Source organism: Paramacrobiotus metropolitanus, unplaced genomic scaffold (assembly GCF_019649055.1).
Source record: "Paramacrobiotus metropolitanus isolate TYO unplaced genomic scaffold, Prichtersi_v1.0 Parri_scaffold0000023, whole genome shotgun sequence".
Lineage (NCBI taxonomy): Eukaryota > Metazoa > Tardigrada > Eutardigrada > Parachela > Macrobiotidae > Paramacrobiotus > Paramacrobiotus metropolitanus.
In genome coordinates, this window is record NW_026570243.1 from 1,272,403 (window position 1) to 1,299,848 (window position 27,446).

The 27,446-nt window shown below is 42.0% G+C and overlaps 4 protein-coding genes across 4 annotated transcripts; 1 reads left to right on the forward strand and 3 right to left on the reverse strand.

Moving 5' to 3' along the window:
* The first annotated feature begins 5,454 nt into the window (after nucleotides 1-5,454).
* On the forward strand, nucleotides 5,455-9,557 carry LOC129587098 (prostatic acid phosphatase-like). The gene is made up of 8 exons (XM_055480690.1): nucleotides 5,455-5,899; nucleotides 5,972-6,154; nucleotides 6,712-6,966; nucleotides 7,487-7,819; nucleotides 8,131-8,220; nucleotides 8,292-8,350; nucleotides 8,417-8,574; nucleotides 9,173-9,557. The coding sequence occupies exons 1-8, from the start codon at nucleotides 5,792-5,794 to the stop codon at nucleotides 9,352-9,354; spliced, it is 1,368 nt and encodes a 455-aa protein (XP_055336665.1). The 5' UTR covers nucleotides 5,455-5,791; the 3' UTR covers nucleotides 9,355-9,557.
* Nucleotides 9,558-13,181: 3,624 nt separating this feature from the next.
* LOC129587181 (uncharacterized) lies at nucleotides 13,182-14,419 on the reverse strand. Its single transcript, XM_055480799.1, has 2 exons — nucleotides 13,906-14,419; nucleotides 13,182-13,837 (listed from the first exon to the last, which is right to left on the reverse strand). Exons 1-2 carry the CDS (start codon nucleotides 14,107-14,109, stop codon nucleotides 13,280-13,282), a joined length of 762 nt encoding a protein of 253 aa, XP_055336774.1. The 5' UTR covers nucleotides 14,110-14,419; the 3' UTR covers nucleotides 13,182-13,279.
* A 5,930-nt stretch (nucleotides 14,420-20,349) lies between these two features.
* LOC129587043 (uncharacterized) lies at nucleotides 20,350-21,882 on the reverse strand. Its single transcript, XM_055480619.1, has 5 exons — nucleotides 21,644-21,882; nucleotides 21,402-21,460; nucleotides 21,133-21,299; nucleotides 20,909-21,019; nucleotides 20,350-20,828 (listed from the first exon to the last, which is right to left on the reverse strand). The coding sequence occupies exons 1-5, from the start codon at nucleotides 21,728-21,730 to the stop codon at nucleotides 20,350-20,352; spliced, it is 903 nt and encodes a 300-aa protein (XP_055336594.1). The 5' UTR covers nucleotides 21,731-21,882.
* Nucleotides 21,883-23,389: 1,507 nt separating this feature from the next.
* On the reverse strand, nucleotides 23,390-26,248 carry LOC129587210 (uncharacterized). Its single transcript, XM_055480835.1, has 7 exons — nucleotides 26,089-26,248; nucleotides 25,744-26,025; nucleotides 25,166-25,681; nucleotides 24,846-25,097; nucleotides 24,506-24,784; nucleotides 23,930-24,442; nucleotides 23,390-23,853 (listed from the first exon to the last, which is right to left on the reverse strand). The coding sequence occupies exons 1-7, from the start codon at nucleotides 26,140-26,142 to the stop codon at nucleotides 23,623-23,625; spliced, it is 2,127 nt and encodes a 708-aa protein (XP_055336810.1). The 5' UTR covers nucleotides 26,143-26,248; the 3' UTR covers nucleotides 23,390-23,622.
* Nucleotides 26,249-27,446: the final 1,198 nt, after the last annotated feature.

Genomic DNA, 27,446 nt, shown 5'->3' on the forward strand with positions numbered 1-27,446 from the left:
GTATGAAAGAAATACAAAATATACTTCGTACAGCAATAAAAAAAATTTTGAGAAATATTTCAAATATAAAACCCAGCGAGGCCAGCTGCGAAAACATTTTAAACATGAAGGAATGCGGAATTTTTTCAAGCTTTCCGGTTAAATTCGACCATTTTCTGAAACTGTGAAAGCCCCCGTAAGTTTCCATTTTTTCATGGTTCTTTATGGCGTTTTTAATGTAACTTTATATTACCGATCTAACGAACTGAAAACTTGAATTTTTTGGTTCCACAGATAATATTTTCACGGTGATAAAAGGATTGAGTGGGGTCACATACAGGTCGATCACACCAAGTGTGGGCAGGTGCAAAAAATAAATTAAAAATATTTCTGTAAGTCGTTTTATTGCTTTTTCGGCATATTTCTAATAAAATTTTTTTTGCGAATCCAGCACCATCAAAACTAATATCTTTTAATGTGCTAGTAGGGAGCCGAGCGGTGTTTTTGGGGAAGGGGCACCTGTCAGTTTTTTTATGCTTATAACTACCCTTGGGAAAATCTCAGCGTTAAGATTGCTGCCTGGAGTTTTCTGGAAGTTATTGTACAGCCCAAGATGTTCGTTGGCGTTATTAGCAAAATCTTGCGTGATCAGTGGTCGAGGGGATCTCGAAGCAAAGGGCATCTCCCATAGACTTGTATGGTAGAAAGCACCTACCGAGAAATGTGGTTGCCTAGCGCAAGGAACGGGGAATCTCAAACTAATAATTTCCATGAATTAGACATGGACTACCTTAACCTGAGTTAATTTTGGGGTGTCGACAAATATCTACAACACAGGAAAGAAGATATAAGTCCTGGACGAATGGAGAAAAAATTAATGAAGCGATGACTAAAAAAGTCATGACTGCTGGAGAAAGTGGGCGGATTGGAACGTCTCGAGCCTTTTGTTTTGATAAAAGTTTTAAGCGAACAGTGAATACTTTCTCCACGTGATTTTGTCAAGAATGCACATTTGAGAAACTCCATGGCTGCACTGAGACGGCGGAAGTGGGGTTGCCCACCCTTTCAACGGTGCCCGCACTGACTCTGCAAAGGTCAGGCGGGTTTGGTGAAACTCGGTTCATGGCAGGCATGTTTCGCAGAGTACTGGTTGGGCAACAGCCCAAACTTATCACTTTGCGATAAGACGTCAACGAAAGCTCTAAACAAATTTAAAGGCGGAAGACTGCAACCACGGCCGATGGGTCAAGCCCCATTTGCAAGACGGTCGGAAACAATTTTGATATCACTGGGATTCGAAACACGTTCTCAACAGGGCGGTTCAAGTGAAAAACATGTTAGACACATGCTGCAACCATGTTAAAATGAAATAATTATTTATTTGTTGACGGCTGACATTTTATAATTTTTTTAAAAAAACTGCAAACACTTGGCGCGATCGACCTGTATCTGTACACGATGCCCATAAAATACCATTTTTTCAGCGCAGAATTAATGGAAACTTGCGGGGAACAGTTAACGGTCGCCCAAGGTGTCCTTGCAGGCTGCACCTTTAGATACTAATTGTAAGATTTTTTCAGCCATCAGTCAAGCTCTTCAGTATTTATTAAAATAAAATAAATAAAATAAATACATGTTTATTAGATTTCGAGGTTAGTGAATGCCCAAGCTGCCACCAGTATCTCAGAGCCGCCATGTGGGTGAATACGGTAAACGGGCCGCGGGCCGGCTTTTAGATACTTAGAAATTACATATAAATTAGACAATTAAGGGATTTGGCCCGGTACATAGTACCAAATTCGGGTAAATACACGGGAACTTCCGCTGTCGCGCAATCCTAAAAACTTTTTTGCATGGCTAGCCAGGCTAGGTATGTACCTAATATTCATAACGGCTCTCATACTCATACTCATATTCCTACTTCTAATTCCGAATTCATACTCATAACGGCCCTTATAATCATAATCATACTCTGGTCCTACCGGTCATCATATTAATTTATTTATAATTATTGCTCATATCTTAACCATTACTCATGCTGGTGTGTCAAAAATGTTATATTCAATTACAACCATGTGTTCATGTAAGTCTACTCAACCGCCCGCTTTCGTACACTCGTAAAAATTATTTCATCTGAATTAGTAGCGAAAAAATATTTATTAGAAAATGGCTTCATTACAAAATGACTTCAGTAAACTTGAACTGAGTAACGAAAGCTAAGTAATTCAATCTGCATATAAAAACTGAGCAAGAAAATCTACCATTGTCCACTTTCGTCCATTTTTAAACTAGTGCTAATGAAAAAAACCTGAAATGTTAATGGGCTTATTACTTATTACGTAGCTTCCATCAAACAAAAAGTGAACGGGCCGCTAACTTTTAATTTCCACAAAACTAAATTTCGACAAAAGCATCGCGTACACTGTACAGCAATGGAACACAGGAACAGTAACAACGCAAATTACTACCCAGAACAAAAGCAGATATCAAAAAAACTTTTTTTAAAAATTCAACAATGGTGCACAATTTGCGCAACAGCTATTCAAACTTAGTGTCAATATTACGGTTTTTACGATTAATAAATACTATAATGCTTTTACTAATAACATTGAGCGCAGTAGCGCACTGGTATGAGTAGCGGTAAAGGTCTGAGTTATGAATACGAACAAAAATATGATAACCGTTAGAATCAAAGTATGATTATGATTATGAAAGCCGTTTTGAGTAGGAATTCTGAATTAGAAATAGGGTTATGAGTATGAGGACCGTTATGAGAATTAGGGTTTAGGAGCGTGCGACAGCGCAAGTTGTTGTGGACATATACATACAAATTTGGTGCCATGTAGTATGTACCGGGCCAAATCCCTTAAGACCGCGAGATATTGAGGTACTCAGACATTTCTAGACATTTTTAAAATTTCGAAACTCTGGAGGCTAAAAACGTTAAAAGTAACGGCCCCGCTGCGCGGGGCCGAGTCGAAATATTGAGAAATATTTAGAAATTCTGGAAATGTAAAAGCTTTGGAGCCGACTTTGGAAAAATTAATAGTTATTTTGAGGTATTCGAACATGTTTTAAAAACGTCTTAAAGGTTTCAAGAATTTAAAAAAAGCTATAATTTTGAATTTTTGATGGAATTGACAATTTAAATAACATACACAGATCTGCAGTTCAGGTTGCTAAGCTGCGAAATTTGTATTTGCTCATTCGAGACGTTTCCAGAATTTACTGGAAATTTCTATGAACTTTAAACGCCAAGTAAAGAAAGTTTGAAAGGGTTTCTGAAAACTTTCCGGAAACCAGAAATTTTTTTCCAAGCTGCAGGTAGGAAGCTTTGGAAGATGCTTTATTTTATAAAATTAACAACTTAGTGGAAAAATCAACGTTGAATTAGGAGATAATTTCCAAAACTAGCAACCGTTAAGTACTAACAACCCTTAAGTACTACAACTTTTAAAAATCTTTTTAGACCTTCTCCAAAATATAAGATTTTTTTAAAGATACAGGTAGAAACGTTTGTGCGATGCTTTATTTTATAAAATTATCAACTTACTGAAAAAATTAATCTTGATTTAGGAGATAATTTCCAAAAAATAAGGACGTAAGGATATATGAATCTATTGACTATTGATAACCATAAAATCGAACGCCGAAGGTATCGCGGCAATATTCCACCATTTAGCGGCGCTGCTCTATCTTTACGTATTGCTACTGGTGAATGCTATCAACTATTAAAATCAATAATATTACACCATCCCGGGATAACTTCTGTGTATGACCGTGACACCATCTGGGATCCGGGATCGATAAAGCGTTACGTGTCTCGAGAGTAATGAGAAAGGCGGCAATGAGAAATTGTCTTACTGTATGCTCGCCCAAAAAAATGTCATGCCGAGCTGTGTCCGGTATAGTTTTTCTGCGGCGTTTATAAAATTGTTGAATTTAAAACGCCTCCAGTGCAGTAGGCTATTCCCAGCATTTGAGCCGCCGTGCGTGAGTTCCGACGCTCCAGCAGATTGCAAAAACTATGCTGTCACCTGCGTGTTATCATAGACAATGTACAGTTTTACACGATCGTTCTCAATATAACCTTTCATAATTAGATCCCCGTCCAGGTGCCTTGTACACCGAACGATCAGGTGACACTGCGCCATATAAGTGCAGAGTACAAAGCTTGGGGGAAAACCACCGATCGACCCAAGAAAAAATGCCAGTTGGGTATACTACTCATTATCACAGCCTTAACAAAATTAAAATAACTAATGCCGTGCGCTGCATCGCTCGACTGAGATCCCATACCATGCGGATCCGCATGGATGTTCAGACCGGATGTTCAGACACTGGACACCGCGCCCGTCTATTCGATTTTTCGATTGCATCGTGTATTCGCGGGCAAAAAATGCGGCGCGCATTGCAGCGCGCAGTAGCAAAACATATCACGGTGATCACCATAGACGGTGCCGGTGACGCGCAAAAGCTCCTTGCCGAGCATTCCGCTGACTCGATCGCACCCCGGGTACATCGCTCCATACTTTGACTGTTCAGCACCGGCACCCGCGGCGTATTGCTGGTGGGTTAGGGCGGGGGCTCCGGGAAAGGGTGGACTTGAGGCGCCCATATCCCGTTGAAATCGAAGCCGGTGCTGCTTGATTCCACCGAGCCGTCGTTGACGCAGTATAGTTGAGTGCATATCGGGAACATAAGTGTGCTGCTTAATTAGAAGGAATTGCGTGCACCGGTGCACTTAAAGCATGTTTAAGTTAATATAACGGCTTACCATGATCAGGTTAGATTTGAGCCACAGCGTTCTTTTAACGAAATACTAGTAATGGTTTACTTTGAGAAATATAAAGGCGCAGCTGATCATGACCGAGTCAGTTTTTGTTAAATTGTAATAATGTAAATAAAAAGATAGAATAATAATAAATAAAAAGATACAAACTTATAATAATCGAGACAAGCACAAAGGTCCCCAAGGTTATAATGAAGATGTATGACTCTGCTGATGATTAATTCCAGCCATGGAAGGTGAATTTCCAGAGCGGACATCACATGATAATGCAGATCCACCTTCAAGAACCAGCACTTGTATGCGCATATATGCGAAAAGTCCTGAAAATTCGAACGTGGCCTTTAACTAACGTTTAGCTAACGTTTTTTTTACGAACTATTTTACTCGGGGTATCGTGCGACAAAGCAACAGGATATATTACATTTTGTGCGCTCTCGCGGACTGGTCATTTGTGAATTTTTAATATTTCTGAAATTGGCACTAAAACGTAACTGCTGCCTGCCACGCATGGTTGTGTTTATTACGTTAATTACCATAAAGGTAAAGAAAAAGGACGTAGAAAAGACCGGAAGTGGTTAACAGGCCAGATGAAATCCTTGCTGTGTGGCATGCAAGTGATGCAACATGCAACCGCTTGCGGGCTCCAGTGTGGTGAATTGGCAACGGAACACAGTTTGATCGTACTTCGCTTCTTTGAAGTTAGCTTCTTTGAAGAAGTGTTGACAGTACGTCACAGTAGGCAACTGTCTGACAGTTTCGACTTCTGTTTATTCATTTTTTTCTGTCGAAGTACTAATTAACTGCTTACAGTTTTACTCGGTAACTTAAGTTTCATCAGTGATCAATAAATGAATTACAGACATTGCATGTCCTGCTCATACGGTCACACAGTGTCATTCTGGATAGATCAGCACCACCTGCCAGCTCTACCTTCTTAATCTGCAGCTGGAACTCAAGTGTCACTGACACTGTTGACAGCGAACCCATGGGATACTTGGGCGCGTCACTCCCCTTGATACTATGAACTTCCAGTCTCCCCTCATCTCCGCAGTGTATCTGGTGCTGACACATCTCTTCTCCTTATCCTGGGCTGTGGAAGTCGTCGAAGATCTGAAGCTGGTGCAGTTGGTGCGTGTTGCGTTTTCGCAGTGTGGTGATTTGTGGCAGACCCAGTAGCTTGATTTGTTGGCGCTTCTGTAGATCTTCCGTCATGGAGATCGGGCTCCGATACACACGTATAAGGAGGACAAAGTCGCAGAAAGTGTCTGGCTCAATGGTTTTGCCCGCCTGACTCCCAAAGGGATGAAACAGCAGTTTGAGTTGGGGAAATTTTTCAAGCAGCGTTATCAGAAATTACTGGATCCTCTCTATGGACCGAATCAGGTGTGTGGATTTTGCAGATGTTTCCCGAAAAAGTTTTGTCTATTGGCAGATGTTTTTATAAAAGTTCCAAAATGCACATGAAAAATATGTTGCATCGGAGATTAATCAATCATTCAGTCATCAAATTTTGTCTGTATCATTGCTTTTGGAATTAATTTGTTTCGATTTAACCGTGATCTTAATTTTCATATACGGAGAAATGGATGTTTTTATGTGCTTTTTATGTACGCAATTGTTATGTTTTTGATTTTATTTTATACGTTTATAATTGTATCACTTTGAATGTTCATTATTTTATTATGTACATTTCGATTTTTGCGCTAGTTTTTTTATTTTTTCCATGGAGATATTACTGTTATGTGTTTAGGTTAACCATTAATTTCCTGGATATTTTGGTTTGCCAAACGTTTTATTTTTGCACATGTTTTGGTTTCTTTGCATTTATTTTGGCTGTATAACTGCATTCAGCGTTACCGCGAAACTTAAAATTTCGCTCCATATGAGCCTTCTGGCCTTCGCAGATGTGTTTCAGTTTTATTGTCACATTATTTCGACAGGTATACATCCGCTCATCGGAGACCGATCGCACATTACAGAGCGCGGAAGCCTTCGCCGCGGGCTTGTTTCCTCCGGACGGGGAGGCCAAATGGGACAACGTGTTGGGACAAATGTGGCGCCCCATCTCGGTGCACACGGTGCCGTTGTCCGAGGAGAATCTGCTGACGAAAAAGGCGCCCTGTCCGGAATATTTCCGCCTCAAAGCCGACCTGATGAATACCGATGAAATGGTGAAATTATACAAGGAGTACAGGGTGAGTTGCGGAAATCGTGTAGGTAATTTTTCTGTCATCGGCGGCTCTTTTATTGGCATTTGATAGCTTTTTCAGCCCTGAAATTTCTTTGAGAATGATTAACCAGATGCCAAGTTTTTGATTGTGTGCACGATGTAAACGTTTCTGTGATAATACAAATAAACAGCGCAAAAATAAGGTTTAATATTTAGGTTTCGTTATAGTGTAGAATAGTATTGTACTCGTACAACTTTCAAGTTCAGTTTTTGTGCATTCGCCGTATCATGCAGGCATGCAGTACGTAGCTTATGTGTTTGTCAGTTTGTTAGTGTTTTTCACGCTTGATGACAAACATTATGTTCGTTTTGAGGATGTTTTTTCTATGCATTGTTAGGATACTTTTTTTGAAATGCTGTTTAATCGATCAAGTGAAACACTTAAATAACTTTTGATAAAAATAGTCCAGTTGTTGTTGCATATATTTTAAACACATGCGTACGTTTTACAAGTGCACGGTAAATGAACTGAAATATGATTGCAGAATGTCTTCGACTACGTGGTAAATAAAAGCGGCGAAGTGGCCACGAAGCGACGCGATGCCATGACAGTTCTGGAGCATGTGCACGATGCCGTTTTCTGTCAGCTAAATTCAGCCGGCCTGGAACGGCCGGAATGGATGAACGAGACAGTCTACAATATTCTCCATTACCTCGACGCGATTGAATTTCATTTACAAGTGGGAGCCAACGGTGACATCCCCCGAGCGCGTCTCGCCGGGGGGAATTTATTGGCGCTGCTCCTGCAGCGGATGGATGAGCGAGCGGGAAAAGCGCCGCTGAAACGCAACGACACCAGAATGTTTGTTTATTCGGGGGTAAGAAATAAAACTGGGAAATGGGTTTAGTAAAATGTAGATTATTTATTTTTGCCTACAACCGATTTTTGCCTACAACCGCTTGATAATTTGGTACTAATTGTATGGTGCATTTTTGAAGTAACTTCATGCATATGTGCTGAACAAGCCTTTTTCCGGGTCGTGAATTGTTTACCAGATTTACCATTCAGGCAACTTATTTACATGATTTATTGTTCAAATAAGGGATCTGCATGCCGAAGTAGCGAAGAGATTTCATTATTATGCAGCACTGGCAAAATGGTTTAACTGTTATTTGGCTGATTTTACAGCACGATACAACTGTTGCCGGACTTCTGGCCACACTGGAAATGTATAATTATAACGACACATTGGGATTTATGGGCGTTCCAAATTATACGGTAAAGTTGTGGAGCGTTTTCGCATTTGTCTGCGTCGGATTATACAACTAACCCTCGGTGTTTGTATTTAGGCAACTGTGATATTTGAGCTCTTCCAAAATGATTCGGTTCGCCTGTTGCTGAAAAATGAGTATGTATAGTCAATAATTATACCGGAGAAACGTTAATCTGAATTTTTGTGTATTTATGTTCTTAGTTTGGACGACATCCCGAATTCTGAGCCGCAGATACTGAAACATGCGCGCTGCGATGCACTGTGCCCGCTGAAACAACTAAGAGAAGTGACAAAACATTGTACCGTTGAAAACTGGAACAAGGAATGCCAAAGTCCTGTATTTGGAGCCGAAATTGATGGTAAAAATTTAAAACTACAGCGTAGCTTATTTTTTTTTACGATAATCCTTTAATCACTGGAAAGCATTGTAATAATCTTTCATTTTACCGCAGCATTAATGCGACAGATTCGACAAGTTGAAATTGATGTTTAAATAAATTGGATGTAAGTCATGTAATGCGTCTACTTGTACTCGTAGTATAGTCTTTCGTTTCTGGCGATAATAATATGTGTGGAATGCAGTAGATTTTGTGTTACATTTACAGTAAAACTACGCAAGCATTATACGAAATACAGCTAAATTCAACGCTGGTCAATATTGACTGCCAATCTGCCATGTGAAACGGTTGATTGCTGAAATCGGAATCATTTGACCTGATTGTGGTTTTGGCGATTTGGATAGTCAAAAAAACAGTAACCAAATTATTTGAACGACTTTAATACTAACTTGTGCTTCTGCTACATGCGTAAGCTGGATTTGAAGTCATCATTTAATTTGCCGACTAGTTGCACTGGTTATCTTTTTCTGCCAGGATTTCTTATTTGAAAGAGTGGCAGAGATGTTGGTCGCTGAATACGTCTCTTGTTAATGACAATTCGTGTGTTTTTCTTTTACAGTTTCGGATGTGACAGTGGCGTTGGTGACGGTGCTGTTGGTGATTATCCTGACGACGATCGCTCTCGGTTGCTACAAACGCCGATCTCGGAACACCGCGGCGTCCCATGCCAATGTCGCTGCGCATGGGGAGAATGGTGTCGTGGTCACATATACCCGTCTCAACGAGGATGATAATTTATAGATACGTTTGGTCTGCCTTGATTTTATATTTGTTTTAATTGTTGTTGCTCATCGGCCCGCGATGGAGATGTACTGCTTCGTTATAGTTTTTGTCGAAAATCTTGTCCATTTTTTTCAGATGGAAGAGTTTTATAATTCGTTTTTTCTTCATTGCTGAGGATCTGCAAGATTATTTTTACAAAAATGATTAAACGGTGTGTGTGATATCGTTAATATGCGAGTAGACGCTTTCAGCGCGCATGACGCTGTCGGTACGATATGTGTTACAGTTTAACTTTTAACGAATGCCGAAATGCACTTTGAGCCTAATTAATGCCGATAATTACGTACTTCATTGTAGTTGTATGATAACAATTTCTTGTGTGTGGATACTGGATACCAAGGGAAATTAATATCTATATAATCTTTTAATTCTTTTTTCTGTATAAATGCGACATGTATTGTTCGGTGTTATTTTTCTCTTAGATGACAATTAGTAAGTATCTAATGTCCATACACACACACACAAAATGGCGTTTTTACTTTTTTATGGTTGAACCGGCACGAGAACTGCCGCGCAATAAAAATGTGCTGGATAACAGAATAGGCGGGCAAATCAAGGCACACAGCTGCGTACGAGTACAGGAGTGTGTCGAATTGTTAGACCACACTTTTATTAGTACTTCGTATTGATAGTTTTAAAAAAAACGCTCCCACTTCGGTTTAACTATGTACATAAGTTAAAATGTATATGATTATACGCATCACAAAAGTAATTAATATTTACTCACAAAATTACAATACACAATCCGTACCAGCGTGTGGGGGATACTGGAGATCGAAGCTGCTGATCGGAAGAGCGATAATAATAAACATTCAGACCAAACCTTTAGCAAAAGCCCATGCATTAACTGATGCACTGTAAAAAACCCGAGACATCATGAGCTAATTAAAACGAGAAAATGCTATATACTACAACATAACCACGCGTTCGGCCATTGTGCCGCCAACGCGGACCACGTTCTCCTGCTGTTCTGATGCGGAATACAGTGGCGGCGATTGTTGGTCACGAATCTGAAAGCATTCAATGGAAGTTAATCGCAGTAAATAACACTACAGTAATTATTTCATAATATTCTAAAATAATTTATTTAACAATAATTTTTCAGTAAATATTCCGAACATAAATTTTACTAAACTTAATTTTACAATGAAAAATATCAGTAATTGTATGTTAAAGTAATTTGTACAGTACAAAAGAGTGTTTTATTATTACACAGTAATGTGATTAATGTGCACGTAGCGACATAATGGTAGCTTCTGGCTAGTGTTATATTCTGCCAAATACCACAATCCGTACGTACCGCAGTGCGCCGATAACGAGGGGGAGACAACTGTTCCGCCTCGGCCAGTGTTTCATAAGTTGGTGGTGCGTCGCGCTGGAACCGAACGGCCACGCTGTATGCTCCAGCATGATACCGAGCCTCCACATCGACGCGTGTTGCGACTGCTGGTTGCTGTTGCGGCGGCTGCTGGTCGGGGCGGAGGAGCGGGTTTGGTTCCGTACGGTACCAATAAATATTAAATCCAAGTCCGATTAAACACACGACTGTCCATATGCAACCCACAATTATCATCGCTTTCTGAATGTCGTTATTGGGCAATTTTTCGGGGTCCAGTTTACCACCTGAACAGCCGAACACAATCGGTCCAAAGATCAGAGCAGCGAGCCAAGTTACCATGATCTGCTCTCGTCTGGTCAACTCGCCGTGGATACAGCGCAGAAGGAATGAAATAAGCCACACACAAAATGGCATTTTTTGCGACAGAAAGTTATAGCCACCTTTCAAAATATATTATGGGAATGTGAGTACATAAAAAAATTTATGTTATGTAGGTACAATACGAAAAGTTTTTGCTTGTCAAAATGCAAAAAACACGGTTTTTTGATTGTGAAAATTTTTGTTTCGAGCGATTGTGCGCAGATGCAACAGTGCATTTTACAGTTTCCCGCTTAATTTTTAATCCGCTGATAAGAACTGATAAAAGTGCTGCTGCACTTGAGTCTGCTGCACTTGAGTGCTTTCTTTTCTTTGTTTAGCTTGCTGATACACTCATACAGTACTTACTGACGGTACAGTACACAGTGAAACACATATGCAGACTGGACAATGGACATGATGTTAACTCTTCACTAGAAGTATACATAAATAAAATATCTGGTAACAGCGCAGAAACTTGGCTTCTGTGAGTAGTTTTTGGGTACTGTCGGTTGTTCAACAGAGTTAGAAGGAAGCTATTTTACTTGTTTATATTGAATCGACCTTTTAAGTTGAAGCCAAAGTATATGACATTACTTTTGCTTGTATCTGTACAAAAAACAAAACTCTTATTTAGTGGGTTTTCCCGTGTTGTACAATATGGCGGTAAGCTGAACGCTAGAGCAATCCGGGAGGCAGCATGAAATAATGCAAGTACTGTAATACTGCACGATACAGTAAGTTAGTACTAACCATGGTATGTGTAATTCTGGAGCGTTATAATGCAATGTACTCATACATGTTATTATTAATAAATCCATACCTAGTTGGCAACATTTCCGTTTACATCAAGGATGGGTTGCATGACTTGCATCATTTTACAGCGACGTTTAACGATTACGAGAGACTATTGCAATAAAAACAATTATTAGCATTAGACATTTGTCGGTCACAATGCAATAACTGCAGTAAGTGCAAGCGCTCTGGGAAATCACAATACATCATACAACACAATATTTATCTGCACTTATAAGATGCAGTACTGTAATTAGAAACATACCAAAACTGAATTACGTATCTTGTAATTAAGGACCATTTCCCTTAACGAAAATTAGTTTTAACTGCCCATTTTGACGCTTAACTGAATGGACAGCCTGGACTACGTGGTTTATTAGTGTCCAGCCGGAAAAAGCCATTAGGGTGTGTTGACCAGATATCGATTTGCATCCGATAATAGAGAAATAGTATGTCTTCGATTATGGGTGTAGCTCAGCTGTACGTCTCTGTTCAGTGGAATATTTTTGAACTTCATGTTTAATTGTGTTTGTAATAGTTAATTGTAAATAGCATTTCGTTCTTCCCTTCCGCCCACCATCTTGGGTGTGGAGAGGTTGTTCTAGCACGGACGATGGAGTCGGTTGCACCGTGGACCCGTAATCCGGCGCTGTTGTCTTCATCCAAATCTCACACAAAGTTATATTGTGATAAGGCAGTGGTTCTTTGATGCCGTAGTTTGTGTTGTCTGTGGGTTTTGTAACTTTCCTTCGATCGGCTAGGAAAGTTTTGAAGCATAATTGTGGTCGCAAAAAAAACCAGTTCGGAGAAACGAAAGTCAGCATATGTGTTCCTATAGTTTCTCTTACGCGCATCCTGGATAGAAAATGATAATTGTTATAAGTAGTTTCCCTTCGTTCATCATGTGCCTGTCAGTAGTCTTCGTCAATTGTCATCACTTCTTTTAATTCGCTAACGTCAAGATTACTGATTGCCAGTATTATTGAGCTGATAGTCGGAATTGGCAGTGTTGAGCAGCCTTTTGGGAAAAATTTGAAAGTGCTGCGCGAGCGAGATCACATAACATTGTGTTAATTTGGTCAAACGCTTCTGGATAGTCCACTCTACCTCCTTCCGAGGACACTGCTGCCACAATCTCAGAGCCAACCGTTAGACCACTGATACTTATTTAATTAAGCTGTAGTAATAAATATTATTTTTATACCATGAATTTTTGTGCACTGTGGTATGGTAGCTTTTGAGTGAGTATCTGTACTGCGCTTTCTGTGGAACGACGACACGGTACGGTACGAGAAAACGAATCAAAATAATTGGTGCATTGCTACATTACTACATATGCAACAAAATTTGCATGGATAGATCGCAAAGGCGCTACAAAAGAAGCAGTCCTGTCTATACACTGATATCCTTAAACGCTTCTACCGACGAAGTAAGCTCCTGTAGTAAGACCGCGTAATTTTTAGCAACGCGATTTTTAGTAGAAATTTGGTCCGTCCGCTGTTGAAACCAGGATGCGATGATCTCCAGCTCCAAGCTTTCCGCTTCCCGTGCCATGCACCGATCCAGATATTCCGTCAAAGCCTCCATTAGTAATATTATCCACATTCTCCGCAGGGCTTCGAAGTGGAAAACGTTTCGATCCCACCACTCCAGAATATAGCTGGTTGCCAACAAAATAAGCACGGATAAGGCGATGCCATTCTTGAAAACTTTAGCCAATTCAAGACTGCTACGTAAATCAGTGCATATCTTTTGCCAGTGTGCCGAGGAATTGGTGAACCCCCGTATACCGATTGGAATACAGGACTGGCGAAATGAATTAACACCTAACAGCAACTGCCATGATTGTTTCAGTGACCGTACAGTTGCTAAAAAGAGGATGATGCCAGGATAGAAACACAGCGGGCCTAATAAAATTATGATGGAATCTTCGGGTATATGATGACGGCGCTATAAAAGAAAGCATTCTCATACAGTAATGTTTATGATCAATCCATCGAGGGTATTCATTGACTTACAGTATCATGAGGGTCTGCAGAAGAGTAAACATAGCAAGCCTCAAAGCAGCCTAAGGTAAAGATGCCCAGGATAGCGATACGAAACAGTGCTTGGATGAAAGATGTGGTGACCAGGTAGGTCACGACAATGGCGCGTCGCCATGTTTTGTTGGTTAGGTAGCAGGCTATATAACCAGGTGAAAAATGTGCCGGCTGCTTCGGCATATTGTCTTTGTCTTCAGTTAATCAGGCGTGGCGCATATCTGCTTGTGATAAGGAAAAAATAGTGCCTGTACTTAGAGCCAGCGATGCCAAGGGCTTAATAACACGCTTATCTCGGGAGGAACAAGATGCAAAAGCGCTACTTCAGCAGGTCCCCGTCTCCGTGCAAAAAAAAATAATACAACTGAGTCTGAGGAGTAAACGAGATTTGGTTTATAGATGTACTGCAGAACTGATGATTTTTATCTGAAGCCGGGAAAAAATAAAATTTTTGCTGGGAGCTATCAGAACTCACATTAGGAGGAAACGCAAGCTATACTTTGTGTCTGTGGTTGCAAAAGAAAACCGATCAATAAATTTGTATCTCAACGTCTGCCTCCGTAGGCATTCCATAGGACAGCATCTCTAGGGTAGCGATGCTTCTATGTTGTGCTCGTATGTGTGTACTTTGCATATATTTCTATTCTGTACGAGTACATCGATCTATACGAGTACGAGTACATCAAATCAATATCAGTTCACAATATTAAATTCTGGATCAGTGCTTGCACTGACCCAGTGCTTTACAAGCGCAAAATGCAGTTCTTAGCCGTATTTCACAGGTTTAGCTATTGGCTATAAGAGAAAAGAGGTCGTTTAACGCGCATTATCCTCCATGATATTATGAAAAGATGAACGCAAAGCGGACTGAATCTAGTTACAGCGTTTTATTCGACAGGTCGAAATTGTATTCCAGTAGTATGAACGTTTAGTAAAAAAATCTTTTAGGTTCCTTGAAGCATAAGCGGTGTAAAGCTCCAAAGATACGAAACTAACAGGAACGAAAAGTAACCAAAATCCATAGAAGCGAGTTCGCGGAGTGAGTTGTGTGTTTTTTGTCCTTATTTACAATGCCGATGTAATTAGAATACTTGCGCCTAGTGTATCAGGCGTAATGTAGAATTACACATGTAACTTTTCGTTCTGGAACGTCAACAGCGCGCACCGCGGTGTATGTTGCGTGTATGCATTTAAAGGGTCACAATGTGGTCAGACTGATGTCTGGATTTTTAGTTTCGGTATATGTCACAATTTGAGGTGCCGGTATAATATATTATTGTGAAACCGAGGACGCAGTATTATTGTGAAACTGATTTTTTTGCAACAGGACAACAAGGAAATACATGTACATACACGTGTTACATGCAGGCCACAAAGGTCACCACTATGCCGCAATATGTAATGAGCGCGAATAACTAAGCAGTATGAGTTATTAGCTAGCCGTTAATATGGCTACCAATTAGTTATATTGTCGGCAGTTGCCGGACACATCCCATAATTCACTGCCCACACATTCTGCACAAACGAACAACCCATGAGGATCAACCTCTTTCTTGACCTTCAACAGCCTGTCATAACTGGCACCCCAAAACGCCTGCTGCCACCGGGGTTCCTCGATGAAAGCCTCATTCAAATACGCTCCCGAATCCGGATAGGCATCGCGCAGATAGGCATCGCGCAGAACTTGTACACCCGCATTAAGGGCCGCTTTATTATGCTCCATTTCCTGATTGGTTGCATTAAATTCCCACATCGTGAACAGAACCATATGCCACGCTGTCGTGCGCCATGCCGGTGTGGCAGATGTGAGCGCTGCGTGACTGTTCTGCCGTACTCCAGGACCAATGGTCAGATGACCCATGATCCCGAATTGCGGTCCGTTATGATTCATGGCCGCCACGATCGTTTGGGCAACCTGCCGCGGTTGAGGAAGCGCCGCTCGGGGAACGAATCGTGAGCCGAGTAGTCCACGATGACCTGAATCGTAAAGCTGTCCGGTTGGTGTTTCAGAATCTGTCCATTTTGCCATTCTGACCTTAACTCATAAGATACAATAAAATCTGTGTACTTTGAACACCTACGGTTCCTTCAAAACCGTTCAATGTAGAAGAGTGTTCAATATTCGCAGTAGATGCCCCTGGGGGGAGCCAACTTGGGGTCCCCCCTGGGGCAGCAAAACTCACCCCCAGGGGCATCAAGCGGGGTCGCCCCCTCTTTCTGACTAGTCTTTTCAAAGGTTATATACTTATACTGCAATCTATACTTACAGATATACAGGTTAAGTCTTATACTGCAAAGAATTCTAAAAGAAATTGCACCAATCTCTTGACATTTTTTACGCCATTTTGATACGAAACATTGTAGCCCAGATAGAGTAAGCTGCATAGCAAACAAGCTATAAGTCGATCTTTAATCGGCATCTGCCATTACACATAACAATACGCCTGCGCGGGTTTACACTAATAAAAGTTATAAGTTGTGTAAAAGCTATAAGTTGTGTAAAACAAGTGAACAGTGCCCGTATAAAACGGTATTGTTCAAAGTTATTCTCTCCCTGCCGTCTTTCTCACATATCGGAGCCGGATTTTAGGCCTTCGTTCACTATGAACAGAGTCGTTTTATTGGTACGGTTCCGAGAAAAGCGTTCAATGTTCACTTTATACGGATGTTCAATATTCGCGGTGGCCCCCCTATGTTATAGTTTACGAGACGCGCCGGTTCCTAGGCGGGCGTTCAATGTAAAGCCGTGTTCAATGTTCGCAGATGTTCAATCTCACAAATTTTACTGTATCGGATTACAAAAATGGCATGTATTTTTCCTACTATTCACCAAGACAACTGACCAGCGAAACATGTGGTCATAACTGATAGTTTTCACAAAAAAGTACTCATATCGTAGTGGATCGAGGAACGGAGGAAGTATGCGTGGTGCTGTACATATGCAAAATTTATATTGGTTGTAATAAATCGCCCTTACTTGAAAGCTCTTGTAGGATTTTGCGTATCCTCCAGGTGACACTGGAGCAACCGAAAGTCCGCTTTTCTGTTGCATCTGCTCAAACTCATCTTTTAACGCCTCCACTGACCGCAGAACATGTGACGCGTTATTCAAATTCAGGAAAAGGAAGCAGTATCCAAAGTGGGAACATACGAGAAAAATCCACCCCACTCATTTTCATCCAAATCGGTGGTTCGTCTCCCCAGTATTTCTAAAATATTCTCCAGCTGTGTATCATTAAGCAATCCAGAACCGTTGGGGTTTGTAATTAGGATTGAGTACGCCGTGAATCCTCTTGGTACAGGATGTAGCCGGTGGACTACCGAAGTGACGATGCCGAAGGTCCCGCCACCACCGCCCCGCAGAGCCCAAAATAGTTCTTCGTTCATTCATTGGCCGTTAGCCAACGGCCGTCGGCTGTTACCAGTTGGAATTCAATGACATTATCTATCGCTAAACCGAACTTTGGGGACATTGCGGTGTGACCGCCTCCGAGGATCTATCCGCCAGCCGCACCAATAGCGAAACATTGTCCACCGACGACAACCATACTGTTATTGAAATCCTTCTCAATCTGTAACCAAAAAGCTTTTAGTGCTTGAAATTGGTAATATATTCTCACCTTTGCATTTTGGATATTTTTGCCTTCCATTAAACAAACTAGAAACATAATTTAAAGCAAAAAAAATTTTTTATGACTGACCTTTGCATAGATCTCGTCCCAGGTGATTCTCCCGGTCGCTATCACCACCGGAAACTTAATCGTGTAATTAGCGCTGCACCCATTTGGAGTAAACGAATTCCGGGTTTCCATATCGGCAAAATGATGCATCCAGATTAAAAAGGAATTACTCGCGGCACTGCGAGCCAGATAATCGTGTCCCGTTGATCTGACTACGACGCGTAAATTATGCTCAAGAGCGAGGCCAAGGCCAACGAATTCTGAATATCCGCCACTGACCGAACAGCGATGCCATAGGAAGAAACACGACCCGCTTGGCAAACTACACCCCGAATAAACGACTCTTCCACAGAGCACCGCATTTGACCGTCTTCTTCCGCATTGAACGCCTGCATGCTGCCGGGATTTTTCATCATAAAGGATGGTTGCGTGAAGGACTGCTTAATAATCTGGCACTCGAATGCATTGAATCCAGAGCCGGCATAACATGGATATGCTGCAAAATACAAGAAAAGTACAGTGGTTGGGTTTATTCGAAACAGGCCCGATAGGCAAATACCGGTTGGTCGGGGAATAATAAGCTGGCCGTTGAGAGTACCGTTCAGTTTATCCCATTCGGATGCTGATGGCCAGCACGTGTTGTTCGATAAACATCGGCACTGTGGACTCGTCATTCCAGCCGGCGCTACAGCTGTACAGACTGTAATGCCTGTTAGGAGCAACAGGGTGATTGGTAATCTCACCGCTCGATGCTTCAGGTTCTGCGCCATTCCTTTTTCCTTTTTTTGTGGATTAGTAATCACCAGTTCAGCTTAACTGGCTACTGGCCAACAGGCAAGTAAATCTGTTGTATTATTGCGATCGGAATTGAATGAGATCCGAAAAATATTTATAAGGTTATAGACCTGCTAGTTTTGGGACTGCAGATTTGGGGAAGGAGTTTCACAAGAATGTAACGCTTGCTATGACACGAAGACTGCAACGGATAACATGTATACAAAACCAAGACGTTGTCTTTGTTTTCTTAAGCGTACCGTACCAAAGGCACTGGTAAACACGGACTTAGTTTTCATGTAATAACAATGCAATTACATGCAGTTTTTTGTTGTTTGTTAGTAATAGTTATAGGTGTCTCGCGGCGCCGATCAAAGTACTCGTATGAACTGTATTACTAATACTCGTAAATTTTCTGTAACAGTATACGGTATATCACCGTATACTGTGCAAGTGCAAGTATTTCATACACCAGTTCTGCGAAGCACTGGAAACTGAGAAACATACACAATCCTAACAATTAATGAAAATACACACAGGCCACAACGTTCGGTTGATAAAAGGCACTTCCGGAAACGTTCGGTTGATAAAAGGCTAGAGTATTTTCAGAATTCTGAAAGACATGCTGTAATGATAGGCTTTTATCAAGTGCAAGTATTTCGTACACCAGTACTGTGAAGCACTGGAAATTGAGAAACATACACAATCCTAACAATTAATGAAAATACACACAGGCCACAAACTTTTACAATAAAAAACCTTTGATAAATTTTAAAATTAATATTATTCTTGGTATATCGAATTGCGATCTTGACCAGATGCGCGGCAGTTTCCCTTGGAATCCCACAGCTCACTCCCGACACATTCCGCACAAACAAACAATCCACTCGGATCAACCATTTTCTTGATGTCCAAAAGGCGACCATAGTTGGATCCCCAGAAAGCGTTTTGCCAGTTGGGTTCTTCGAGGGATGCTTCGTTGGTGTACGCACCCGAATCTGGATAAGCATCCCGCAGTATTTGCAGTCCGGCATTCAGCGCTTCCTTGCTGGCATTTATTTCGGCATCGGTAGCGTTGAATCCCCATAATGTAAAGAAGACCATCTGCCAAATCGTAGACCGCCAGGCCGGAGTCACTGATGTGGCTGGCGCCTGGGGATTTTGGCGCACTCCTAGTCCAGCAGTCAACTGACCGGTAAATCCATAATCCGGGCCGTTGCGATTCATTGCGGCGACGAGGGTTTTGGCGAGCGACTGGGGTTGTGCCAGTGCTTTCTGGGGTATCAATCGTGAGCCTAGCGCGCCACGGTGCCCAGAGTCGTATAGGTGACCGGCTGGCGTTTCGGAATTGTACCACTTTTGCCATTCCTAAGGTTTAATGAGCGTTCGATGAAATACCGGCACGTAATAATTTAGTATTAAGTTTGACGAGTTCTAAGAGAATATGAGAAAATAAACAAAAATAGCATGATCTATGCATTCACTGTAATTCATATATTATCACAGGATACTGTGGAATTTAATATAGAATATAAGAAAATATTGTACCTGAAAACTGCGGTAACGTTTGACATAACCATCGCGAGTTGAGAGCGTCCACATTCATAACTGAAACGGAATAGGCCGTGTATCCATACGGTACCGGATGCAATCTGTATACCGCTGATACGATGACCCCGAACGTTCCACCACCGCCTCCGCGCAACGCCCAAAACAGGTTTCTGTTCTGACGTTCATTTGCGGTAAGGAGACGACCATCGGCTGTTATAACTTGAAATTCCAGGACATTGTCCACCGCTAAGCCGAAAGCGGGAGAGAGAACGCTATAGCCTCCGCCTAAAGTGAAACCACCGGCAGCAGCAATGGCATAGCACTGTCCACCGATCACGGCCATCGTGTTGTTAAAATCCGTTACAATCTATAAAAACTACCAATCAAGAAGCTCTCAAGAGAGGTTTTATTTAATGCGCTAAACGTACTTTGGCGTAAACGTCATCCCAAGTAATTCCCCGGTGGCTATCACAACCGGTGAGGTCACCGTTTGTTGAGGATAGCAACCTTCTGGCGTGAAAGATGTTCGAGTTTCCACTTTTGCAAAAGTATGCATCGATATGAGCAACGAACCATCCGCTGTACTGCGGGCAAGATAATCATGTCCCGTGGATTTAATCACCAGTCGCAAATTGCGAGACCGAGCATAGATAACGGCTTTCTGGATATCGGACACCGATTGCACCGCCACACCGTACGCGGACACGCGACCGCTTTGACAGACTGAACCGGGAATGGATGCGGCTTCGATGGAGCATCGCAGCGCACCGTCCTCTTCCGCAATAAACTCCTGCATACTCCCAGCATTTTGGACCAGAAAGTGCGGATCGGAGAATGAATCTTTGATGGTCTGGCACTGCGTGGCATTGAAACCGATTCCGAGATAACAAGGATATGCTAATGTGCAAAGCGTTTTCATATCTTATTGGTCATTTTTAGATGTTGCAAAATATATTTGCTAAAAGATGTAACTGTACCGGTGGGCCGTGGAATAATAAGTTGACCGTTGACAGTGGCGTTAAATACATTCCATTCGTGCGAGGAAGGCCAGCAGGTACTGTTGGCCAGACATCGGCAGTTTTTTTTATCTAGCACATTTATTTGTATCTTTGCATAAATCCATAATTGTGACGGTGCATTATTGAAAATCTAGCAGCACTGTTTTTGAAAAAGTCTCGATTGTGGTGATACAGTAACTCACGACGTTCCAAACTATCGGCGTTTAATGTGGAGATATACGAGGGCCTTGGGTGATTCGGCCCTGTCAAATACTGCGGGGATGAAAAATAGTCCCAGCTGGCCAATGCGTCCAAATAATTTATCCCTCTCGGCCGAAAGTGCACTAACGGTTCCGATCTAAGCACGTATCTGGAAAATTTCCAGTTAGTATGAGACGAACACTAGCTAACTGACACACCTTGCAACTGGGAGAAGGCGTAGCGCTACGAGAGTACGAGTAGATTTGTTTACCTCCTCGCCTTGCTCCGTGTGGAAACGTTTTCCCAATACTGGGCGTGATTGGCACCCGTCTGCAAGTGACCATTAACCGTACTTAATCACGTTCCCGCCGTATTGCCTACGTACAATTCCAGGCTAATTTCCAGCCTAGTTAGCATTATAGTAATATCCTCTCCAGTGTGTTGTACGTGCTTTGTAGCCCATAATAACACATAAGTAGTAAGTTTGAATGGAATGAACCTACCACTGCTTACGTTTTCGCAAGCGTTTGATGGTGATAACTGCCAGATAAACATCACCAAACTTATCAGAAATAACGTTAACCAGTTTAAATTCTGCATAATTGTACTTATTCTAATGCTGTTTCGCCGTTAAAATGTACTGTAGCCGGGATAAGTGCAAAACCACAATACTACGGTACAATATCAGTTACATCCCCAAACAACGTAAACATAACAGCACACGCGAAGTTATTACTTAATTAATGGACTAAAATAAGCGTAAATGTCGCTCTTCGGAAAGTGCTGCCGGTCGGGAAACGGCAAGGAAACGGCCCTGAGCTGACGCTGTATGATTTGGCGCACCGTACTGAAGATTACAGGCGGCCAACAAAAAATCCCTGTGTAACATCCGCACCACAAAACAGCCCACTCATGGTACAGATACTACTACATACACTACTCACGAGTCAGTAGCATTACATAAACCAACAGTTACTATTTATGCAAAAAGTCCAGCACAACTATCAGTAGTAGAAATCTTCTAAGAAATTTACATGTATCGAGCCGGGTGCAGCGAAGTGAACTAAAGGTACAAAAACGGTACACCAAAATACATTTATAAACAGCCCCTTTAATATCCCAGTAAGCACACTTGGTAACGGTACTTCCAGAATGCGACATATATATGCTTATTTAAGTCCCCTCGTATAATATCTGTATATGCAAGGTTGTTTAATTTGGTTTCTGATTATATGTGCAGATTCAACGGTGTATGCTTACTGATTGTGAATTCTTGTGCTTTATAAAGTACAGATACAATAAAGTATGTAATTTATAAAGTACTTTATAAAGTGAGTACATTGGCAGACCGGAGCGCAGCAGCTTTTTGCTTAGGAAAGTGTACCTTTGTGTATTAACAGTAGTACTTGTAACAATTAATGACCTTAATTGACCATAGCGTTGACCTTAATTGTTAACATGCTTATTACTTTTACCTTAGCAACATTTCCACCTTTATCTTGTATTTGTAGAATTTGCTTTCTTTACTGGCGGAACGGACAAAAATCAATGGAAGCATGGTTCTTGAATTCAGAGGACCTTCGCTGCGCTCCGGTCGAAAAGCCACAGAATATACATGTATATCATGCTTATAAAATTTGTAACAGAATTTTTATAACGGAACATCAATGTTTTATTATCGATACATATACATACAACGATCTGCCTATTCCGGGATTCAAAAACTACAACTTACAGTTAAGCGCAAGGCAGATTTGCTAAAAATTAGACGTCTATATTATTATGTTGAGATTCCCGTATCATTGCGTTCAGTACTATGTAGATCCTGCACAGCTGACATCGGCACATTCAGTAGCTAACTTGTAAGTATTGCATTACTGCTACGGTTGTTACCCAATATCAATAGTTAAAGATTGATTAGCTACCACATAGCTTCGTTTTTCGGTTCTAGCGCGGTTGCTGTTCTTTGGACGAATTGCAATTCATACCATCGTGAATCATACCGCTGTGCATTTTGTTCCGTCGACTGTGTGCATCGTAACCGTAATCCAATTCTTGCACGTTCACTGACAAAATTAATGCGAGCTGCTGTCATAAAATAATATTTTTAAGAATATAGATATACGGATTCCGGTTTTATTACCATTCGCTTTGACATCCCTCGTTACAATTTCGCACTAGATTTATGAGCTATTACATGCAACCTCCAGTAGATCTCAATTTGTCACGCACTGCGACAAAATGCTAACTCGCACAAACCAATTTCTTCGAATTTTATCTTGGTATTTTTCGTTCTCCAAGCTCATAAGCATACGCAATGTGCGCTGAAGTTAGGTCATCGAAATTGAAACAATGTATTAAGAGAGACGGAAAAGAGACCAGCTTTGTGAAAATTAACAAGCAGCACTAATACTACCAGAAAAGAACAAGCACTATACTACAGGCGAAGAAATTAAAAAGATCACAACATCATCACACATTAACTAATCAGACTATTGCTTCTTCCCGCCTTTTTTAGACTTTGCCGGTTTCTTGGCTTCCGATGATCCAGGCGCGGACGACGATGCCGCTCCCGTGGCGACCACAACATAATCGGGTTCGTCGTCCAGGAGAGGAGATCCTTCCTGGTACAGGCGGCTGTTGGAGTAGTCATAGAACTGGCGGACTTTGGTGCAGTCAACGTTGAAGAACCAATCGCAGATCAGGGTAATTTGGTTGAACAACTAAAACGTTGTCAAGAAATCAATATTACTAACTTTTATGTCACACTTCTGCGCGTCACCCATAAAGGCTACGTACCGTCATGTTGGGGCAGAGGTAGCTGGTGAGGTTTCCGTTGACGTCACAACGATCGAAAGCCTGGCATTTGCCCTCGCCGTCGTTAGCATAGAAACCTGGTTTGACTGAGGCACAGTCAACACCGGCTTTGGGGATCACGGCAATAGTGGGGTAGTCCTGACCGGCTTGGGCGGCCTTGTACAGCTCAGCACGCTGGCCGGCATCCAGCTTAGTCTTGCCGTTGCTCAGAACATCCAGGGCGGAGTAGACCTTGGGGTTCTGGTCACCAGCAGCACGCTTTTCACGCTTTCCCTTTCCCTTGGCTTTTACGGTCTTCTTGACGGTCACAGAGCCAGAGGCGGAGGCAGAGGATTCAGCAGCTCCAGTAGCCACCACAACGTAATCGGGTTCGTCGTCGAGGAGATGCGAGTTTTCTTGATACAGACGGCTGTTGGAGTAGTCATAAAACTGACGAACTTTGGTGCAGTCAACGTTGAAGAACCAGTCGCAGATCAGTGTGATTTGGTTGAACAACTAGAAAGGCGTCGAATTTAATTGGTTCTGATAAAAATTATCTTCCACCAATCGGAAACGTACCGTCATGTTGGGGCACAGGTAGCTGGTCAGGTTTCCGTTGATGTCACAACGATCGAAAGCCTGGCATTTGCCCTCGCCATCGTTAGCATAGAAACCAGGTTTGACGGAGGCACAGTCAACACCGGCCTTGGGGATCACAGCAATAGTGGGGTAGTCCTGACCGGCTTGAGCAGCTTTGTACAGTTCAGCTCGTTGACCGGCATCTAGCTTGGTCTTGCCGTTGCTCAGAACGTCTAAGGCGGAGAACACCTTGGGGCTTTGGTCAGCTGCACGTTTTTCCTGGGAACAAGAGAATTTGTTAACCATGATTTATTCGAGTTGAAGAAAACCGGGAAATTACAATTTGATGTTCGCTGAACTCTCGCTTCGGCTTGCCCTTGGATTTGACGGTCTTCTTAACGCTCACTGAGCCAGAGGCGGAGGCAGATGATTCGGCCGCACCAGTAGCAACCACGACGTAGTCTGGTTCGTCATCCAGAAGAGGAGATCCTTCTTGGTACAGGCGGCTGTTGGAGTAGTCATAGAACTGGCGGACCTTAGTGCAGTCGACGTTGAAGAACCAGTCGCAGATCAGAGTGATCTGGTTGAACAGCTGCAAACCAGACACCCCGGGTTCAACGAACGCTGTCATGTAACTGCTGAAAGTGACATGACACTTACGGTCATGTTGGGGCACAGGTAGCTGGTCAAGTTGCCGTTAACATCGCAACGATCGAAAGCCTGGCATTTGCCCTCGCCGTCGTTAGCATAGAAACCTGGTTTGACTGAGGCACAGTCGACGCCGGCTTTGGGAATCACGGCAATAGTGGGGTAGTCCTGACCAGCCTGGGCAGCTTTGTACAGTTCAGCACGCTGACCGGCATCCAGCTTAGTCTTGCCGTTGCTGAGAACGTCCAGGGCGGAGAACACCTTGGGGCTCTGGTCACCGGCAGCACGCTTTTCACGCTTTCCCTTTCCCTTGGCTTTCACAGTCTTCTTGATAGTCACGGAGCCGGAAGCCGAGGCGGAGGAGGACGAGGAGGCTCCGGTAGCAACAACGACATAATCGGGCTCGTCGTCCAGCAGAGGTGATCCTTCCTGGTACAGGCGGCTGTTGGAGTAGTCGTAGTACTTGCGCACTTTGGTGCAGTCAACGTTGAAGAACCAGTCGCAGACGAGGGTGATTTGGTTGAACAACTGCAACAGCCGTGCATAATTAAATTTTGTACGGTCAGAATACAGTATTTTTTGCAACGTACCGTCATGTTGGGGCAAAGGTAGCTGGTGAGGTTGCCGTTGACGTCACAACGGTCGAAAGCCTGGCATTTGCCTTCGCCATCGTTAGCATAGAAACCCGGCTTGACGGATGCGCAGTCAACACCGGCTTTGGGAATGGCGGACAGAGTAGGGAAGTCCTGACCGGCTACCGCGGCTTTGTAGACATCCGCTCGTTGTCCGGCATCCAGCTTCGTCTTACCACCACTCAAATCATCCAAAGCGGAAAATACCTTCGGGTTCTGGTCACCGGCAGCGCGTTTGTACTGCAAATAGAATTGTCATATGATTTAAATCCCGCAAATTCCAAAAAAATGTATGAGGCGTACCACTCCTGCATGGCACACGGCCGCCAAAGACAACAGGCCGATAAGCACTTTCATTTTAAGCTCCGTTCAAGAAGTACCAAGGGAAAAATTAAGCTGCAGTACCGAGCAGAAGAAAACTGTCCAAAGCGGTGGATGACGATATGAAATGCAGTGTTATGCGTATTATATACCGCTTCAGATTTTTATTGTCGAATGCATGCTGCAGCGGCATGGCCCGTCAAGCGCGAATAATGTGGTCAGGGAATCTAGCGCAGACGAATGATTGTAGATATGTGATGCTAACGAACGGAAACCCATTAGCGACAACGGTGTAGCATTAATTTACCGATCAATTAATTCGGACATCGTCTTAGTTTGATCCATTATCAAGTATCAATTACTAGTTGTTACCTAGTTGCTACTAGACATAGAACTGTCAAATGGGAAACGTTTCTGTCCTGGATTTCGCTAAAATATCATCTTTATTTTACCCATCAAATTCAAATCCAGGTGATGGTTAAATAATTCAATAGCACAGTGGGAACTTGACCAGCATAAATGTGGCATAAAATTGACAGCAGGCTGATTTGTCTTAGAAAAAACGAATGTGGGTCAACAAACTTTGTAAAATATTTTATGCATGGAAAGCTGTATTGCCTTGAAAATTCCAGTACCAGAATGCTTTGTTGCACTAATCACTATCACTCTAACTAATTAGTTGTTACGTTATTTCACTTTTGCACATAGACAAGATTGTGCTGGTGATATTAATTGTCAGTTTCCGAAATTGCTCGAGCAAAAAATAAAGATACTAACTGGTTTTTGCAAAGACATTTAGTGCTTGTACAGATATTATTATAGCCATTATGCCCATATTATAGCCGTATGTATTTATGAATCTGCAATCTGATTTTGTTGTGTTCATTTGTATGCAGTACTGCCAGTACATAATATCTTGCACATTGTAATATGTACCGGTATGTAGGAGTACTTCTGTTAATAAAACCTATCTCAACTAAAATTACTGGGATTTTTTTCAAAATTATGAATGCAGCCCTGTATTCTTGCGTTAGTAAATTTGCTGGTCGACGATAACAGTCTTTTTTGTTTGTTTTTTTCAGCGCACTCGCACCTTAATGCTATTATATTAAGCTAAAATACAGTAAAATGAGTTAATGCGGTGTGTACTGGCACAATATGAACTATGTAAAGCCATACCCAGAAGGTCAAAATCCATATCAATAACTCCATTTATCAGTAAGTAAATTGATAAGGATTTAGCAGAATTAATTTGAAATGTGTAGCGCATTTTTTTAACAGAAAAATACTGTTTAACTCAGCCAAAAGGGAAATTAATTTATTATTAGTGGATCACTGAT